This window comes from Mauremys mutica, chromosome 11 (assembly GCF_020497125.1).
Source record: "Mauremys mutica isolate MM-2020 ecotype Southern chromosome 11, ASM2049712v1, whole genome shotgun sequence".
In the NCBI taxonomy this organism is placed as follows: domain Eukaryota; kingdom Metazoa; phylum Chordata; order Testudines; family Geoemydidae; genus Mauremys; species Mauremys mutica.
Genome location: NC_059082.1, coordinates 20,072,578 through 20,093,812, shown reverse-complemented (window position 1 = coordinate 20,093,812; position 21,235 = coordinate 20,072,578). Strand labels below are relative to the sequence as shown.

At 45.3% G+C, this 21,235-nt stretch overlaps 1 protein-coding gene across 1 annotated transcript in view; it reads right to left on the bottom strand.

Annotated features, from left to right (window-relative positions):
* FBN1 (fibrillin 1) overlaps positions 1-20,048 on the bottom strand; it is a 213,290-nt gene extending 193,242 nt beyond the window's left edge. The window contains exons 1-2 of the mRNA XM_044979703.1: positions 19,953-20,048; positions 19,131-19,416 (exon numbers count right to left, since the gene is read on the bottom strand). Of these exons, the coding sequence (XP_044835638.1) occupies positions 19,131-19,306 (176 nt within the window). The 5' untranslated portion in view covers positions 19,307-19,416; positions 19,953-20,048. The remainder of the gene's footprint in view (positions 1-19,130; positions 19,417-19,952) is intronic.
* Between the last annotated feature and the right edge of the window lie 1,187 nt (positions 20,049-21,235).

Here is a 21,235-nt window from a genome sequence, read left to right as displayed (position 1 = left end):
GCACCATTTTCATGACTTTATACACACAAAAGGAAGCTACTCTACTGCTTGTATTGTACCTTACCCCCACCACCTGTCTAGCTCTCATCTTTCAGACTGTAAGCTTTTCAACGCAGAGACTGCATCTTCCTGTGTCTGTATTACACCTAGCACAGTCTGAGTACTACTCTTTTAAATATATATAATAAACTCTTATATTCCCACTCTGATTAATGTACAAAAGGAAAAAAAGCCAGCATGGGCAGCTCATACATCACCCCAAAGCTACTGTTGGCAAAGAGGGTGATTTGGACAGTCACCTTCGCCACACCTCATCAGAAACATGAAGACTATTCCAAAATCTTCAAATTCGGGGTCATATTCTGCTACCCTTACTTCCACCTTCCCCCTCAAGTAGTCCCATCAAAGTCAATGCACCCACCTACCCAGCATAAGTAAGGATGGCAGAATCTGACTCAAAGAGAGCACATGCATTTTGAAAACTTAGATGACCATATGTTCAAAGTCTTAAAAAAGGGGGGAGGGGCACAGAAAAGGCTGCATTTTTCAGAGTTACTTATATAGTTGCAAACATAAAAAAGCTTTCCCTGATCGCATGGTGATGAAAAAAGCCATGACTGAAGCCCACAGCTTTGTTCAAAGACTTCCAAAATAAACAAATTCTGTCTTCAATTAATAACATGCGGGTGAAAATGCAGTAGCTAGATGAGTTGAATTACTGTCAAAGGATGTTAGTCATCTCCTGGAAAACTGATAAATGTGTATGAATGTTGTTCTCTCTCTGTTTCCATTAACTGATACATGAGACTGACATGCTCAGCTGGTGATACTTGTGCGTCTGAAGCTTGAAGACAGTAGCTTGAAGAAGGCTGTTTCTTTAATGGTATTGTTATTGAATGCAAGTAGTATGTATGTGGTTAGCAAGAAATGGAATACGCCCATCTAACACTGGACTTGAGGCTTCATTACTCCGCATCCTCAGCAGGCACTCTGTGAAGCAACAGACTCAACATGTCATGGGAGTAGTGGTAAATGTTGTTAACTGCATATAAGTCAGATGCCTTCAGCATCACCAATGCAGTCAGTTTTGTGTACATATTAGGTACATTTCTATGAAAGATGCCTAGAGCACTGGATAGATACTTTTTTCCTTAAATAAAAATCTCACCCTAGAATTCTGGACAGTAACCGCCTACCGCACAACATTAACAACACCTGAGCTCATTACATTGGACTAATATAAAACTTAGAGATCTAAAGGGCAACAAAGTAGCTCAGTGAAAAGGCTGGAGAGGCCTGAACTAGAACATGGTAGGCAGCAGAGCAAGCCACAGTGCCCTGTCCACATATCTCAGCTGTGTTCAGACCTCTATGGGGGGCCTGATCCTTCAAGACCTCTGCTTCCCACTGACGTTATTTGGATATGAACATTTGTCAACTAAAACTGGATTGAGACCACCAAATCTTCACTGAGTTATCCAGAATGGCTCCCAGGTCTCATTTCTCAGAGGATCAATGAATTTCAAGCCCCATCAGTAAATACGATAAAATGGGTTATTTTTGCCAATATGCCCTTAAACTATGAAAACTTACCTCGCATTTTAGTTGTGTAGAATCAAAAAGGCCAGCAGGCCACAGGCACTTAAAGTCTGAAATGGCCTGATAGCAACTCATTCGTCTCTACCCTGGACACTGAACTCTTCATGGTTTAAACTGGTTTTAAAATATTTTTTTTCCCCCCTCACAGAAGAGGACAAAAACACTCTTGTTGTCTGGGGAAAATATATGGGTGGGTGGGAAGGTGTTTTGGAGGGAAAAGGAAATCATGGTCCACATTAAAATCCATCTGCCATCTCTTGCTGCTTAATCTTCCTGTTTCTGAAAGCCTTCTAGAATTTGTCATAATTGTTCCAAGCAGGCAAATGCTGACAATCATTCTTGCTTTTTGCAGCATATTTAGTACTGTGCACTCGCTGCAGCGATATGCACTCCTAACATGTGAAAGATGGAATCAAAGGATTTTTAATAAGAGATTTAGGTACGTATAAAAAGCAACCTCAGATCTCTGTGATGGTATCTGTGAGCACAATCCTGCTCCCACCTCTGAGAATTTGCCAGGATAGACACACGGCAGAACTAGTCTAGAAAGAGAGGGTACAGGCAGTGGTGAGCCTGAGCCGGTTTGCGCGAACCGGTTGTTAAATTTTGAAGTGGTTTTAGAACCAGTTGTTAACCCGCTTCCCTGCGAGGAGGGGGTGCTGTGGCTTTGATGGGCTCCATCCAGGAAGTGTGTAATTCCTCCTCCGGCCACCAGGGGCGCTGCGCTGCAGGAGCCATGTGGGCTGCCGCTTGGCCCTGGGCATGGGCCCTGTTGCTGCTGCTCCCCCAACCCCTGGCCCTGCGGCTCCCGCTGCTGCCTGGTGGGTCCCCGGCTGCTCTGGTGGGCCTGGGCTGCATCCTGCTGCTCAGGCTGCTCCGAGACACTCTCCCCCTGAGTACCCGCACCCCCTACCCGCAGCCAGCCCCTGCAGCCAGCCCCACCGCACCCCCTGCCCGGCTCGCACCAGCCCCACACTCCCTGCCCTGACTGCAGCCAGCCCCACCGCACCCCCTGCCCGGCTCGCACCAGCCCCGCACCCCCTGCCCTGCCTGCAGCCAGCCCCGCCGCACCCCCTGCCCTGCCTGCAGCCAGCCCCACCGCACCCCCTGCCCTGACTGCAGCCAGCCCCACCGCACCCCCTGCCCTGACTGCAGCCAGCCCCACCGCACCCCCTGCCCTGCCTGCAGCCAGCCCCTGCTGCACCCCCTGCCCTGACTGCAGCCAGCCCCACCGCACTCCCTACCCTGACTGCAGCCAGCCCCACCGCACCCACTCCCTGCCCTGCCTGCAGCACACCCCTGCCCTGCTTGCAGCCAGCCCCTGCCGCACACCACTGAGGCCCTGCCTGAAGCCAGCCAGCCCCACACACCCCCGTCTCCAGCCAGCCCCACACCCCCTGCCCTGCCCACAGCCAGCCCCTGCCGCATCCCCTGTCCTGTCTCCAGCCAACCCCTGCCACACCCCCATGCCCAAAGCCAGCCAGCTCCGCACCCCCCTGCCCTGCCTCCAGCCAACCCCGCGCCCTGCCGACAGCCAACCCCACACATAGAATCATAGAATATTAGGGTTGGAAGGGACCTCAGGAGGTCATCTAGTCCAACCCCCTGCTCAAAGCAGGACCAATCCCCAGATTTTTACCCCAGTTCCCCAAATGGCCCCCTCCAGGATTGAACTCACAACCCTGGGTTTAGCAGGCCAATGCTCAAACCACTGAGCTATCCCTCCCCCTCCACACACGTGCCTCCATCTAGCCCAGCCCCACACCTCCTTGCCTTCAGCCAACCCTGCACCCTCCTGTCTCCAGCCAACCCCGCACCCCCTGCCCTGCCCGCAGCCAGCCCCGCAATCCCTGCCTCTAGCTAGCCCTGCCTCACGCCCCTGTCTGCAGCCAGCCCCACGTCCACTAGTGCCCTGCAGTTCCCAGGGCAGTAACCCTGCACACCTGCTTCAATGAGGGGGGCAGGGAGCAGCTGGGACCCACACATGTGCACACCCTAGGGTGACCAGACAGCAAGTGTGAAAAATCAGGATGGGGGTGGGGGGTAATAGGAGCCTATAAGAAAAAGACCCAAAAATCGGGACTGTCCCCCTATAAAATCGGGACATCTGGTCACCCTAGAACACCCCCAGGGACTGGCGCGGACCCACACATGTGAAACAGAGCTCATTTCTAGTTCAGGTCCATTTTTTAAAAAAAAGAACTTTAGGTGGGGTTAACATACATCCATATTTTCCCAGACATATCAGGCTTTTTGGTTCTTAAATCGCTGTCCGGGAGGAATTTTTAAATTTTAAATTGTAAAAATTCCTCCCAGGAAAATACGGAAATATGGTAACCAGTGGACGTGGGGCTGGCTGTATTGGTACAAAAAATACATACTGTGGCATATCCCTTAAATCATAACTTTTTATAGGGAACTGGTTGTTAAGATTTTGGCAGCTCATCACTGGGTACAGGATTTGGGCCAATACATGGAGTCCTCCCACCCTGCGTAGGACCAAGTCTGGTTCTGTGGCGACTCCCTTCACCGCTGGATTGGGGGTGGATGGAGGTAAAGCAGTGGCAAGAGCTGATAGACTGCTATGCAGATTCACCAACTATTGACCTCTGTGGAGGGGTGCAGCAGCAGAAAGGGCTTCAACAGCAACAAAAGAGCATTTCTCCTGTGAAGTGAGGGTTCCTTCACCCACCATCCCCACAGAACTACCTTAAATCAAAGCCTCAGACTTGGTGCACATGCAAGGACCTGGGCACAGATATACAGTGCTGCTTCTTCACAATTTTAACACAGATCTAGAAGAGAAGCAACAAATCAATGGCTCTGTAGCCGGTGCCACTCCAAGCATGATTTTGCATGCACAACATATATGATGCACATACATAATCATGATACATTAGGCATTCATGAATCCTCCTTGTTCTTTTGTAGCATTATACCAATATTTTATTAATACTACCCTAGCATCAGCTTATTCTGATAGCCATGATTGTTCAGTGCCCCATCATCAATTAAGTCCTGTATAATACAGATCTGCTAGTTCTGCTCCATTCTGCAATGCCAGCTGTCTCTACCATACATCTTTGACCTGCCTCTTCTCTTCAGTGTACAGCACTGTCCCATTGTTTTGTCTTCCTTTCATCAACCAATTCCTCCTTTGCCACTTCAGCTTCACCCTGAAATATCACCTGGGGGCGGCTGCCTGCTTTTTTCACAATGGAACTTGCTTACAGAGAATCTATTTGAGAATTCATAAGAGACAGGAAGATTCCATGAACCAGTGTAGCAGAGTCACTCCAATATCAAGCACCATCACCCAAGCACTGTGACTGCCAACTAGTGTGACAGGAGCTGGGGAAAGGGAAGAGTTTCCCTTAATGAGGCAGCAGCAGGACTGGGGAGAATTCGATTCCAAGGAAAGGTTGGTGGCATGTGCTCTGCTGCCCTTCCCAGGGGTTTTGACAGGGGAAGGCAGCTCTGAAATGTAGCCAGACTAGTGTAGGAGCCCCATGGTGAAGTCTGCCTGGGGTGGTGCTGAATGTTCACATCCCCCAGCTGCCCTGGCCATGACCCTTCACAGAAAGCACAGCTCATTACCGGGGAAGACACTGCCCATCTGTGCATGAGAGTTGCTGGCATTGCTGGGAGATGTACCACAGACAGACAATCTGCCAGGAGCCCTGCCATACACTAGTCAAAGCTGGCGTAACCCAGGGATGAATAAGCGTGGGTTTGGAATAAATTAGACAGAGGCTAGACAGAGTAGGCAGAGCAAGGCTGAGAGAGTAACAGAGAAAATTTGCTTGTCAGATAAAGACTGAACTGAAATGGAAAAAAAGCAGTTAGTTAAACTGTACAAGGGGAAGGATGTTGTAATGATCAGATATAAGGTGAAATCTCTAACCTCTCTGCTCCCCATTCTCCCCTACCACAAAACATGCACCTGGACTCTTATTTTCAAGGAAAAGTTCATTGATGTTAAGAATGGTCTTTTCTTAACTCCTTAGCTCCAACAGTTGGCATCTGCTTCATGTAAAAAGGCAGCTTCCTGGTGCCAAAGGTAAAAATCAAACTAATACAAGAGGCCAGATTTTTAAAGGGGCCTCTGTCCAGTTTCCTCCTTTTTTGAGCAAAGTTGGTGCCTGCAAACACTGCACCCAAAAGTAATAGCAGAAACAAAACTGACCACTTAAACACGGTACTTAATTATGAATGGAAATGAGGTCTTTGGCTAAAGTGTCCACATTAACGCATGCAGTTAAAAGTGCCTGGCCTTTACAAATTTGGCTCAGTGTTAAAGTACATCCAGTATGCCAGTAAATGCCACTGAAGAATTCTAAAGGTATGCAGAGTTGGCCTTATTATCCTGTTTAAAGCCATCTATAATCATATCATTACCTTTTACTGTAAAATGGCTTTGCGGACACTTGTGTGCGCCTATCCACATGCAGAGCTCCCCAGCTTCCTGCGGTGGGGCCCATTCATCAGCTAATGTAAATTGGGGTAGCCCCACCAACTGTTGACTTGGCCCTGAAGTTTTAGTCCAGACTTAACCTACTCCCTCAACTCCAACAAAACTGTGAAGCAGTGAATTGGAACTTTAAAAAATCATGCATTTCCATGACAGCTGATTTTCACACATCCCACTGATTATTAAAACTAGTTTTGACAGTTATCATCCTCAAGCAAAATAAGGCATTTTTACCATTGTGCTTTGTCTGTCTAAGACCTTGGTCCACCTAAGATCCTGGGAGGAGGGGGAGAGAAGAGTGTGTTGAAAACGTATAGCAGCAGTGTAGAAGAGAAACCCATGAAAGCATTCAGGTCTCAGTACCAACAACCAGAGTGCTCAGGCATATTCCCTTATTATCCCATAAAGAAGATATTAAGCATCTGTCCCATGTCACCAAAATCTTGTGCCATGTTTCATGCACATGTATGTGTGTAATACACAGGATCTCTTATGACTGTCTGATTTTCTTTCCCTGTAGCGTGAGAGTGTGGTGTGTCTGTGCCGTGCAGTGAGCTTAACATGATAATTACTCCTCACTCGCACAGGACAGTACTACTGTCCCAGAATCTTGGCTCAGTTCAGCTGAGGAAAGAACAGACTTAGTAGCTCCACGGGTGTCCTTGGCTCTGCAGTCCTGAGGCCAATGCGCATGTCAGGAACTCAAAATGACCTGCAAGATCTTTCCTTCAGCAACACTGAACATCCTGCAAACCCCAGCTCCTATCATACCGTGCCCGCCAAATACAGCAGTTGGGTGATGGTATTTGACATCGGGGGACTCTGCTACACTGCTTCATGGAATCTTCCTGTCATCATTTTGCAGGGTCAGATTCATCTGACTTGACAGCCATGCATTGTTCTCACGCTTAGCCACAGAACGGCAAATTCTTAGGCATATTCTCTCATTGTTCTACATGCTAATGTCAATGGGTCCAGCCCTAGACCCAATTTATGTGGCAGTATGAGGCACATGAGCCCCAGCATGCCATGGAAACTAACGGCATGCTGGGCCAACCAAGCATGGTCCATAAAAGGAAATGAAGGGTTTCTCATGCAGTCCATGAGCAAGAACTATAGACATGCTCAAGGGATGGCATACCCCAATCCTCCCTCTCACCTCACCTTTTAGGGCCAAGACAGATGTCTGTAGTCACCCCAAGGTAGTTCCAGCCGGGGAGAGAGGGAGGGACTAGGTTAAGGTTTCTGCACCATTGCCAACATTCACAATCTCATTGCCAGTGACTGGGGTCAACTGTGGGAGTCTCTTACAGTCTCACAAGGAAACAAAAGCAGCTCAGGACTTTTGCGGGATTTGCATGGCGTTTCCCGCTTTGGCCGCTAGAGGCTGCTTGCACACATCTTGTGTACTTTGAGCGGAGTAGGCAAAGCACAACACAGCTGAGCAGCTTCTCTCTGAGGACAGCAGCAGCAGTCTCACCTCCCCACAGGGCATGAAGGTGTGTGTGAGTGTTGGGGAGTATTAGAGGAAAGAGCTCAAGGGAATCCACCCTAACCCTGCAGGCTAGAGACTGGTAGCACCTGTTGGAAGCTGGCAGAGGACTGGAGTTGCAGGATGTTGCCAGTGAGGCTGGGAGAGTGGGGCACTGGGGGAGGCAGCCAAGGAGGGGCAGGCATTGAAATGGAAGTAAGTTAGGGAGCAGGTGAACAGGGGACCTGAATTTCTGTGCACGCACTTTGTATGCTCTGAAGGTTGAATTTTCAAGCTCCATTGTCGAAAACATGTTGGGGGCAGTGGAGAGGCAGGGGGAGTTCAAAATCCGGACAGATGGCCAAACAGCATGATTTTGGGAGAGATTTTCAAAGGCACAACTGGCACTTGGGAACCTCCCTGCCGTTGAAAGTCAATAGGAGCTAGGCATCTAATTGCTGTTCATGCCTTTGAAAATCTGCCTGAACTTCTCCCTCACCCGCTCACCTCCTGTGATTTTCAGGCCAATATAAGGGTGAGAGGACTTGTGGTTTTTGAACTCCTGCAGTTAGCAATACTGTTCCTGTGTTTTTAAAGTAAATTAAATACATCTGGTGTGGAGGAGCGGGAAAGGGCTGCTGCTAGTGGACATTCTACTTCAGCCCATTCCACCTTCAACAGCCACAAGAAGGGAAATCAACCATCTTTAGCTTTGGAGTTGTCAGCCAAGCCATTGTCTTTGAGGCACGTGCTCCCATTCAGCCTCTCTCTCTAGTGGATTGCTGTCCAGCCACAAAGGAACCTGCTTTCCACACTCCTCCCTCCCCACTCCAAGAACAAAAGTCCATATGAAATATGACAGTCTGAGATGAGTTTGTGGCCCGGGGAAGGATGTGCGGCTACATAAACAGTATATGGACTCATTTTGGGAGTGCTTCCTTCCGCCTCAGAAGTGGTTTAGCCTCAGCCGCTCTCCAATCCAGGCGGATCTCTCATCTGTTTGACCCAGGAATGGGCCCAAAGTGACTTCCAGCCACCAAACAAGGAGAGAATATTACTTCTAAGGTTTTATGTCCTGTAAGACATCGTATGGTATTACGGAGTATAGTAGTTGGCCTGAGCTGGAGCTCTCAGGAAGAGCTATTGAAAGGTACTTTGTAGTTCACTTTAGACATGGGGAGCAGCAAAAAAATAAAAACAAAAACCAAATTAAAAAAATGTTCTATGCAGGAGGCTCTCATCTACATGTCTCAACCACCTGTGTGTGTCCAGGGTTCCTCATGGATCTTAAAATATCTGCCAGTTTAGGGGAAGAAGATCCCACTTCCAGCTTGGTGTGGGAGGGGTGGGAGGAATACAAATTATTCTCCCAACCCAGAATGATTCCTGGGGGCCTCTATGAGTAGAAATTCACTAGTACCTATGAGGGTTTTTCCAAATAGTGGTAGGACATGGCCCAGGTGTCTTTGCTCAATACATTTCTATGAAAAGGAGTTCCCTTTTGCTTCGTTATGCAAACAGTTCAACAGTGCTTTTGTTAGGTCCCCATGTTGTCAATGTGCTAGTAATCAGGTGCAGCTAAATGCACAGATATGTCCAAAATAACCCCAATGAAAATTTTCTTTAAAGTCCATACAGAGTTAAATATGGAACAAAAGTCATAACAAACAAGACACTCTTTGTACTAAGTGAGCAACACTTTTGCTGAATGGCAGCACATCAAATGAACCTGAGCGGAAAACAAAGGCTGCAACTTTATTCAACAATAGCCAATGTAAGAGGGCAGGTAGGCAGCCCAAGCCAAATGTCCCTCCTACCTCCTCCAAAGAGACTTATAAGGACCTACGCCTACATCAAATTGCCAGGGTCCTTGAGCCCAAATACAGGCCCAAACTACCCAATGTAGGTGTGTTAAGCCCCATGCAGAGTAGTTTGCCTGGGTAATGAGACAACCTGGGTAATGAGGTCACACTGAATCTAGCGAGCACGCGTGCAGACTGACCCCCAACCAAGAATCATCAGTATTTCATGTACCACATGGTGGGTAATAACATGAGAGGCCTCCATGTTTCTAAAACTAAACTGTCTTTATTAAAAACTATAAACATAGAGGTGCCGCAACTGCAGCTACCATTCCCACCATATGCACACAGACTGGCTTCCTGGTGCCTTGTCCAAACTCTTCCCTCCTGCAACCTGCGCTCCTCCCTCCAACTTCCATGCAGGTTACGACAATCAGACATTATTCTGCCACTGTTACTCCTCCTCCAGCCTCACTCCAACAAAGCGTTCAGTTTCTATGCACTGGTTACCACTCACCCGTCTTTGGGTGAGCACTGCCCATCTGACCTAACATAGTAAACTGCAGCAAATAAACTGTCTGCAGATGGACACATATCAAAAGGCTACAGTCCTATGGGCAAGGCAATACAAGAAATAAAAAAAAGACACCAATACAAAATCAGAAGCCACAGCACATACATGGATACCAAACCATGGAAAGCCAACACCCTACATGTACACCCTACACATCCCCACAGGAAAATGATGCAGTGGAACAGGCACATGGAAACAGGGGTCATAGCATGACCCCACTTCTGACCTGCCAATCACCTGGTCACATGTAGCCAGCCTTGCACATGACCTTTCCTAATCCATGCCAGATTACTGTGTTTGACTTTCCAGGCTACAGGGCTAGCCATCATGAAACTCCCAGCCTGTTGGGCAGAAAGTGGCCCAATCAAATACCCGGTCCAATGGCCAATTGTGACCCCCACCTTGCAGCCTGCTAGGCAGCCTGCCACAGTCTATCCTGCACAGTCAATTAAGCAGGCAAAAATATCTCACCCTCATCTGCACATCAAAGTGTCTTCCTGGCAAAGTGGCACTTGGTGATCAGGCTTCACCTGACTGCCCGGAGCCAGTTTTACAATATTTACGCTACAGCTATGTTTCATCCTGTATTGCAGAGCAGCTGTGCTGTATTCACTTTACTATAGTCTGTTTACTCTCTCTGTTCTAGTTACGATTTATTACTGAGACTCTATAGAATAACTTGGGTTTTTTTCAATTGAGGGTTTCTGGCTCAACTATCAAATAATACACAACCAGCATGTCAAAAGATATTTGTGCTGTGTCTCAGAATCCAGTTAAAGCATCTGTGTTTGATGGACATAAGACAGACATGCTGGGAAGCAGGGTGGCTCAGGAGATTGGTAATGGAACATAGAGCCTCCAGGTCACTTGCTGGTTGGAATACAGCCCTTAATGATGATTCTTGATTGCTTTTCAGTGATCTGCCTGAAATTATTTGGATGTGTCCCCGATCCTAAATTGTGATCCACACAGGCCCAGGAATCTGCCAATGCAGATCACAAAGCAGGATCTTTGGGGTGTCTTGGGTAATCCAGTTTATAGAGAGCTGATGGTCACACCACAATAATTACAAGTATCAATGGAGAGCACAGGGACCTCATGGACCTGGAGACTGAATTACTCTCTCACTCCTAGAAGCTGCAGAACAAGACTGACATATTGGCAAGGTGGTGTGGGGATACTTGCACTGCTACTGGCTGTGAATAGAGGATTCCAGGGCTATAAGACAACTTTCACTAAATTCACTGAAAAATAAATATTTTCATAAAAAAACCCAACAGACAAATTAAACACAGCACACAGAGGAAGACATCTGTATTATCAAGGATTAAATGTGATTTCTTGTTTTCTTAAATTTTCGTGCTCAAGTAAGTGCTGGCACTGGTTAGGACTAGCCACAGCAAAGGTAGACTTTGCACATGCTTTCGTGCAGGGCTTTGTATATGCTTCCCAATCCTGCATCACACCGTTATCAAATGGTCTCATACTTTGTTTTTTAAGTACGAGCGGACCCACATAAATGTATACCCCAACTTAAATGTATACCCCAAATTAAAAAACACAGTAAAAAAAAACTAAAAAGGAGCCACCGTGGCTTAACAACCATGTAAAAGAAGCAGTGAGAGATAAAAAGGCATATTTTTAAAAGTGAAAGTCAAATCCTAGTGAGGTAAATAGAAAGGAGCATAAACACTGCCAAATTAAGTGTAAAAATGTAATAAGAAAAGTCAAAAAGGAGTTTGAAGATCAGCTAGCCAAAAACTCAAAAGGTAATAACAAAATGTTTTTTAAGTACATCAGAAGCAGGAAGCCTGCTAAACAACCAGTGGGGCCCCTGGACGATCAAGATACAAAAGGAGCACTTAAAGACGATAAAGTCATTGCGGAGAAACTAAATGAATTCTTTGCTTCAGTCTTCATGGCTGAGGATGTTAGGGAGATTCCCAAACCTGAGCCGTTCTTTGTAGGTGACAAATCTGAGGAATTGTCACAGACTGAAGTGTCACTAGAGGAGATTTTGGAATGAATTGATAAACTTAAAAGTAACAAGTCACCAGAACCAGATGGCATTCACCCAAGAGTTCTGAAAGAACTCAAATGTGAAATTGCGGCACTATTAACTATGGTTTGCAACCTGTCCTTTAAATCAGCTTCTGTACCCAATGACTGGAAGATAGCTAATGTAACACCAATATTTAAAAAGGGCTCTAGAGGCGATCCCGGCAATTACAAACCAGTAAGTCTAACATCAGTACCGGGAAAATTAGTTGAAGCAATAGTAAAGAATAAATTTATCAGACACATAGAAGAACATAAATTGTTGGGCAAAAGTCAACATGATTTCTGTAAAGGGAAATCATGCCTTACTAATCTATTAGAGTTCTTTGAAGGGGTCAAACAAACATGTGGACAAGGGGGATCCAGTGGACATAGTGTACTTAGATTTCCAGAAAGCCTTTGACAAGGTCCCTCACCAAAGGCTCTTACATAAATTAAGTTGTCATGGGATAAGAGGGAAGATCCTTTCATGGATTGAGAACTGGTTAAAAGACAGGGAACAAAGGGTAGGAATAAATGGTATATTTTCAGATTGGAGAGGGTAACTAGTCGTGTTCCTCAAGGGTCAGTCCTAGGACCAATCCTATTCAACTTATTCATAAATGATCTGGAGAAAGGGGTAAACAGTGAGGTGGCAAACTTTGCAAATGATACTAAACTGCTCAAGATAGTTAAGTCCAAAGCAGACTGAAGAACTTCAAAAAGATCTCACAAAACTAAGTGATAGGGCAACCAAATGACAAATGAAATGTAATGTGGATAAATGTAAAGTAATGCACACTGGAAAAAATAACCCCAACTATACATACAATATGATGGGGGCTAATTTAGCTCCAACGAGTCAGGAAATATATCTTGGAATCATCGTGGATAGTTCTCTGAAGACGACCACTCAGTGTGCAGCAGCAGTCAAAAAAGCAAACAGGATGTTTGAAATCAATCATTAAAAAAGGGATAGAGAAGAAGACGGAGAATATCTTATTGCCCTTATATAAATCCATGGTACATCCACATCCTGAATACTGCGTACAGATGTGGTCTCCTCATCTCAAAAAAGATATACTGGCATTAGAAAAGGTTCAGAGAAGGGCAACTAAAATGATTAGGGGTTTGGAACGGGTCCCATATGAGGAGAGATTAAAGAGGCTAGGACTTTTCAGCTTGGAAAAGAGGAGACTAAGAGGGGAATATGATAGAGGTATATAAAATCATGAGTGGCATGGAGGAAGTGAATAAGGAAAAGTTATTTACTTTGTCCCATAATATAAGAACTAGGAGCCACCAAATGAAATTAATGGGCAGCAGGTTTAAAACAAATAAAAGGAAGTTCTTCTTCACACAGCGCACAGTCAACCTGTGGAACTCCTTGCCTGAGGAGGTTGTGAAGGCTAGGACTATAACATGGTTTAAAAGAGAACTAGATAAATTCATGAAGGTTAAGTCCATTAATGGCTATTAGCCAGGATGGATAAGGAATGGTGTCCCTCGCCTCTGTCAGAGGGTGGAGATGGATGGCAGGAGAGAGATCACTTGATCATTGCCTGTTAGGTTCACTCCCTCTGGGGCACCTTGCATTGGCCACTGTCGGTAGACAGATACTGGGCTAGATGGACCTTTGGTCTGACCCAGTATGACCATTCTTATGTTCACATGTGCATTAGGGACTAAGCCAAAATCTCCTCACTTGTTTCATTCTGAGCTGAATTAGACCTCAGTTCATGTACAGGAAAATGTAATTGTAACAACCACCATCAATGGCAAGTAGACTCAGGGACAAGTGTAGTACCCCACCCTACTTTTAACTGTCAAAGGCCTTAATTCTGCTTCAAGATCTGCTAGTAACTGGCTTTAAATTGTAAGATCTTTGGGACTTGAACTATGCCTTCCTCTGTGTTTGTAAGCCATCAAACTCAGACTGGTTGCTATCACGTTGTGTATATATATAAAAATAGCAGCAGTTTGTTAATTTTTTTAATTGGCCAGATTTCAAGTTGATGGTGTTCCCTCTTAATGCTGCAATTTATGTGAGATATGTCCTGGCAAACATCTCTAAAGCCAAAAGACCCAATTTGCCCTGCATTTACATTCTTTTCACTTTGTTCCCAATTTGAAGTTTTCAGCTTTCAGTTTCACTCAGGTCCAGAGTCTGACACTGACTGGGTGTGGCATAAGTGGACAGCCAGAGGTGTGTAGGCCAGAAGTGGTAAGAAAAATGTTTGAGGTTTTCAGTATAAACCAATATTTACCAGTACGGTAAGTCTGCTTTTCTTCAGCAGGTTTTTAGTGGCAAGTATTGGTTTTAAATGAAAACCAGAAGCCTTAATTATATATTAGAAAACTGGAATTATGTTATAGATTTAAAAGACTTATTTTATTTCAGTGAGCAGTGATGCAAATGAAAGACCAAATCCTGCCTGGTTTATTCAAGTTTATTTAGCCCCTATAAAACCAGTGCATCTTGCTTTCGGGACTAGGGAAAGCAACATTTAATCCCAAAAGGATAATAATCTGCTGTAGGAGAGCTTAATTTGTTTCACTCAGAGTTTCATGAATCAGATCAGTGCCAACTATTCTGTTCTGTAATATTCGCTATCATTTCCAGTTCTAGTATCAATTTATTTAATTATAGTCTTATTTAGAATAATCTTTTATCTCACGGTTCAGCTACCTCAAAGAAACCTTATTCATTTTAAAATTTCAGTTTCAACTGATTGTTAAGGTAGGTATTACCCTTTTCCACCATTACACTTTGAGAGGAAGCAAATAACCACTTGTCTTATTTAGTAATTGTTTCACTTTTTTTAAAGTTACAAGGTCTTTCCCAATTTTGGGAAGAAATTCTAATCAATGTAGATAACCATAATAAAACAAAATACCTCTCTGCCATTTAGTCCAAAAGGGACCAGATCATAAGAAACAACTGACTTTTACTTTATATTCAAGGGTTAAGTTTACACATCATGTTCTTCAAGTGTCTATTATTTAGGAAGTTTCCCATTGGAGGCCCAGTCCTGCAGTCCTTACTTGGGCAAAACTCCAAGTGACAACAGTGAGAGTTTTAGGAGTTCAAGGGTTACAGGATAAGACCCTTACAATATAATATACTAACAGTCTTTAAAGCTCTTGGGACTCTTCTGGATGAAAGATCTATCTATATACACATAAGGTGTTTATTATTTTAAACATGCTATAGGGTAAACCATAATGGATTCCAGAGATATGTCTATTTACCATGTTGCAATATGTATTTGGATGTGGAAACTGACACTGAAAAACCAAATTATACTTTCTGAAAAAACAGTTACTACCTTGATAACACTTTTCTGATCAACTAATAAAAATATGAAACTAACATGTAAACATGCATGTTAGATTAGAGGAATTGATTTTAAAATACAAGGGATTCAGCTTTTGCTAAAATGCCATTTGCTCAATGGCATAATGGTTGAGTCAGAATTCTAAGTTACAGGACAAGCAGTAGGCTTGAAGTCTTAAGGCTCAGGCTAACATAGAGGAGTATCTGCTCCAGTTAAAGTCCTCTTCTAGTTTTCAGCCATCTCATCGGCATAACTGATAAAGCAATGATAGTGAGGCAAAAAATAACCAACTTTAAACTTGCAATAAAATACAGAATTAGTATGAAATCAGATACAAATTAACAGTAAACCCCAACTGTATTCTTTTACATATAAAATCAACATATGCCCATAGAATCTTAATATTTTTAAAAGCTACATGCTTTTCAGTGTTCCTTTAACCAAACAAACACTAACGAAAGTCTACTACAATTTCTTCTCTGAAAATCTTTGAAGAGGCACCCATATCCATGCACTGACCATCAATAGCAGAAAATACTGTAAAACCAGATTCGGACTTACGTGCCCCCCCAAAAAAACTATCTGAACTACCATAACATGAAAACAAAGTCTACCATTATGATTTATATTATAATTCTCAGAGCTCCAAAGATATTTGTACTGATGGACAAATGAGAAAAATAATGTGAATGTGTCTTCTCCTAGTCAAGTGAATTTTCTAATAATGTTTTAAGTCTATTTAACAACCACTGATTCTCTGTCTAATGTATCTGCAATTCCTATATACTCGGTGTCTATTTTCCATACGGATTTCACAGAATTAACCCCAACCCAGCCTGTTAAAATGACAGCTCTTTTGGTACATTAGACTGCCACACCAAAGAAAGTTCTTGTGAGTTCCAAATTGGAAATGTCCAACAGGACTTCCCATAACAATGATAAGGATGTTTATATGGCTAACAGAAGAAAAGATTTCCGAAGCTTAAACAATTTGGTCACTTTTTACTGTTGTATGAGGTGCAAAAAAGAGACTAATGACTGACTGAACTAATGATTTGTTTTGTGTTTTACTGGATCAGACCCTTTGGCAAAATGCTATAAGCTTGTTAAGTATCTGCTTTCCAGGGCACTAAATCAGAATTGTAATATTCCAAATAATTAAACAAGCCATGGTCAAATGGAATGTCTAAAACTAACATTGTTGTTAACTCTAAACTCTCGTGTTGTCTAAAATACATTAACTCACTCACAAATATTTCTTATGCAATTGCGACAACATATTTTATAAATAAAAGATGTCTATCTCATGAAGCAAATCACAGGACTAGACAGTTGTGCTATTTCTTCAGTTTCCAGCAGTAATCAACACTTGCAATATGATCTTTGAAAAAGCTGTTGATTTCAACAGTTTGTTCTTGCTTTTTTTATTACTTTCTAAACAACCCACAAAAAGACAGTGATGGTTATTTTCAACAAAGCAATTGTGTCTTCCAGCACACACATGCAACTCCCACTGAAGACAACACATGTACTGGAAGGCAGAATTTGGTCCCATGATTAAGTAATAGTGTTTTTTAAACTTGATTCTTTAACTCAGAACCCAAATTATGCAAAGGAGGAAAAATGGTTGAAAGTTACAGTATGCATCGTAAATATCTGTCTGAAAAGTAATTCTCTAACCCTTTGAGAGCTTTTATTATTTACAATTATCTTTGCAATCTTTGCTTGCAGTCCTTGCCATCAACAGCAGTTTTGCCCAAGTAAGAAGTGCCAGAATGTGCACTGCCCGGCTATCTCTCTGGTGACAAGACACCTGGAAGTAAAGGGCCTGACCATGCAAACCCAGGCTGTTGAGACTATTTGGATGAGTAAACACTGATCACTTGAGTATGTTTTTTTGCAAGATGACGCCCAGAAAGGATAAAGTAACCTGAGCCACCTCCTCGCTCAAGGAACTATAAAATTACCACATTGCACACTTACATATAGATATACGTCATGATCATTATATGCATAATTTGGCAAAAGAATGAATTCCATGTATCTAACCTTCTAAGAATAAAACTGTAATGTTTCCTTATTAGGCAAATAATGAAATAAGGAAAAATATAAGGACCAATCTTGCACTTCTCTCTCATGCAAAACTCCCATTGATTTCAAGAGAAATATTTTCCAGATTAAAGACCGCAGAATTCAGCTCATTTGTGGTGCCTGCTAATATCAATATAGCTAGGCTTGTATCAGAACATTCATATAAACTCTTCTTTCAACAGTTGAGTATTTTGCCCTGGTGATGGGGCAGGAATCCACATTACACACCCATACAGTGATGAGGTCTTATTTTGAGGTTTCCCATTTAACAAAACAATTAAGTTTTTAAATGTGTTGTTCCAGCATCTTTAAAGACATTTTGTTTTACAGGCTGAAATCTTTAATACTGAAAATAAACTACTAAGCCTACACCATGACATTTCACCATGATTTTATTACACTTAAGAGTACATGAGGCACATGCCAATGTTGCTACTAATACTGTACTAGATATTAATAGCTCCAGAAGAGTGGCATTGTGAGGATGGTACATATTTTATACATCAGACAATAATGGTACCAAATGAGCAATGATACATATTACAAAATGGTCTAAATAGGCATGACAAACCATAATTGATCTGAAAGGGTTGGAGTTATGGGCATTCTGTTTTAGGCAAACAATGGGAGTCCTGTGTGAACAAGGAATGAAAGACTGGCCCTGATTATTTTTAAAAAGGGGGCGAGGGGGTGGAGTAGGACTGGGTTTTTTTTCTTTTCTTTTCTGGAAGTTAATTTAACAAGCAACAAAACATTAAAAAATAATAATCCAGGGGTCGGCAACCTTTCAGAAGTGGTGTGCCGAGTCTTCATCTATTCACTCTAGTTTAAGGTTTCGTATGTCAGTAATACATTTTAACCTTTTTAGAAGGTCTCTTTCTATAAGTCTATAATATATAACTAAACTATTGTTGTATGTAAAGTAAATAAGGTTTTTTAAATGTTTAAGAAACTTCATTTAAAATTAAATTAAAATGCAGAGCCCTCTGGACCGGTGGCCAGGACCCAGGCAGTGTGAGCGCCACTGAAAATCAGCTTGTGTGCCGCCTTCATGCCATAGGTTGCCTACTCCTGTAATAATCTTTAATTTGAGTTAAAAGTAACAGTTATCAAAAAAGCAAAGCCTGGACTGTACAATCCTGGTTCATCCAAATCTCCCATTAAAGTTCCTGGAAGTTTTGGGTGCACAGGGAATGCAGGATCAGGCCAAAAACTTATCCTTACCAGGCCTGTTGTGCTCAGTGTGTAATGCACATGGTATATCTATGACCAGCTAAGGACAGAGCAGCAAGAATCTCAGCCTCAGCTTGGACTTTCCTTGCGTTTGTCAGTATGATCACACCCTTTTACTGTATTTAACAGGGGAGGGCAGGACGCTGCAGATCAATCGTTCCCACTACCCCACACTCGGAGCTTGATTTGGGGGAAGTATAACTCTCACTAAACATAAGAGAACAGAGACAGCCAGATCTTGCCTCCTTACAACTTCAGGGGCTCCGAGGAAAGTACCATCTCACCAGGCTGGGTAATAACAGTGGCTTTTCTTCTACTGTAACCATCCAATTTGTCCCAAGCTCTCTGACCTCCCTTTCGCTGAAGCCCATTGGGCGAACTAGACGGTGCGAAAATACTAACGTGTCCCAAGGATGGCGCCACTTCACAGCAATTGCCCTTGCAGCCTTAAGGTGCGCCAGGTTCTGTTATTCCCAAACGCCCCGTGGTTCCCCCCCCCCCCGCCTCCAATTACCCTTTGAGCGCATCGTGCCCTCCTCCGCCTCCGCCTTGTCCTCTCCTCTTGGCTCTGCTGGCTCTGGTTTCCTTCGCGTTATCAGCCTCCAAATTCCCTTCGGCACCTTCGCTCGTATAGGAAGATAAAATCACTGTAAATCCCAGGGCGAACTTCAGCAGCCTCCCCAGCCACATCGCGCCGCCTCCCTTCTCCGGCTCGCCTGGGCTCGGAGCGCTGCAAGCGGCGTCTCCTTCCTCCCCAGCCGCCTAAATCCGCAGGTCCCAGCCGACCGACTCCCGATCAGCTGCAAGAGGGGAGGGGAGGAGAAGGGTTTTCAGTGACACGGAGCGAGCCCTCAGCCATTCCCCGCACCACCCCCATCCCCAGCTGCCAGAGCGAGCCACCGCAGCGCGCAGCTCCTCCGCTCGCCCCTGCCCGGAGCCCGGCCACTGCGCAGCCTGTCTCTGCCCCAGGCGCCCAGGCTGCAGCCCCCCCCCCTCGCTCCCGGCTGGCTGCTCCGCCTGCGGCTGCCGGGGCTCCCCATCGCTCCCGTTCCCGTACCTTCCCTCCGACAGCATCAGCAAGGGCTGCCCAGCCCGCCCAGCGCACCGAGCGGCGGCTGCAGCTGCTGAGGCTGCTCTGGGGCTGGGACTGTCTCCAAAGCATGAACCTGGCCAGGCTTTGCAAAGCAGCACCACAACAAGCGGGAGGCTAAGGCGGCAGGAGAGAGGTGTCAGGCTAGGGGCAGCCCGGGCGAGCCATGCACGGGGCGGGCGCTGACACCCGTGCCCAGCCGCAACACAACCCGAGGGGGGGGGGAAACCCGCTGCCTTCACCCACTGGAGCCGCCGCTGCTGCGGAGGCTGCTGCCGCCGCTGTTCCCGCTGCTGTTCCAGCCGCGGCCGCTGCACCCACCGCTGCTCCGGCGGCCCCCTCCTTCCCTTCTCCCTCTCCCCTCCTCTTCAAGTACCGTCCGCGCAGCTGTGTCTCGCGAGAGGCAGGTCAGCCGGCCTCCCCTCCCCACTCCCCACCCCGGCTCCTGAGACCGGCCGCGGGGCTGCTCGGGCTCCTGGCGCGCGCGGGGGTGCCAGGCTCGGGAGCCTGGACGGCAGCTGAACCTCTCCCGGGCGGGCGGGCGGCACCTGCGCCAAGAACGCCCGCGGGCAGCCAGGGAGCCGCAGGGAAGGTGGGGATGCCCTGGGGGCTGAGGCCAGCCGCAGCTCCTGGCTCCACCCTCCCTCCCTCCGCGCTGGAAGGAGAGGACCAAAAGCCAGCAGGAGCCAGCTGCTTTTCCCCCGGCCTGCAGGGTTAGGTGCCTTAGGTGACCCCACGCCCTGCAGAAAGCATCAGGTTCTTGCAGTACCTAACCGGGCCTGAGTACAACTGCGTGAGGAGGAGAGGACTTGCCTGTTTAGCCAAGCCCCAGCCTGATGTTAATGTACCAACAGGTCACGGGGCCTGGTCCCAGGAGGGTACTTGGGCTCAGAAGCGTCCAAATCACTTTCTTGCTGGGTTGTATCAGCAAAGCAATTTATAAAACCTTCGGGGGGAGGGAGGGGAGACAGTGGTGCTGCTCCACCCCAGGGCTTGAAGTAGTAATAACAAACCCCAAATACATGCAGCAGCACCCCCACTATAAAAAGTTATTCCAGGACCCCTGACTAGGAGAAAACAAAACTGAAAGAGGTGGATTCCTCAGCGTCTGTCTGAAATCATGTGTCCTAGAGGTGCAGCAGTTTAAGTCTGATTTAGTGGCTTAAAAGCATAATGGTATTTATGTTTCCCTTATAAGGGAAACAGCAGAGATGTTGACTTTACCTTGGAGGTTGCCGAATAATGCATTCAGTATTGGCTAGAAGATAGAGAAGTCCAACTGCAGAAGTACAAGGCAAACCAGGAGATCAAAACTGCAGCAGATAGTAAGATTTAAAAAATTAATAAATAGAACAGTGAAGCCAACAACTAGAAGCTTTTCCTTTGTGGAAAGTCAATATCACATTCTTCCAGACTTGGTAGTGGCACAATCTTGGCCTTGATAGAAATATTCTTTTCGGCCCACACGCAACAAAGTAAGTCTCGTCTGATTTTTAAGCAATCTTTCTTTGTAAAACGGAGAAGTCTGG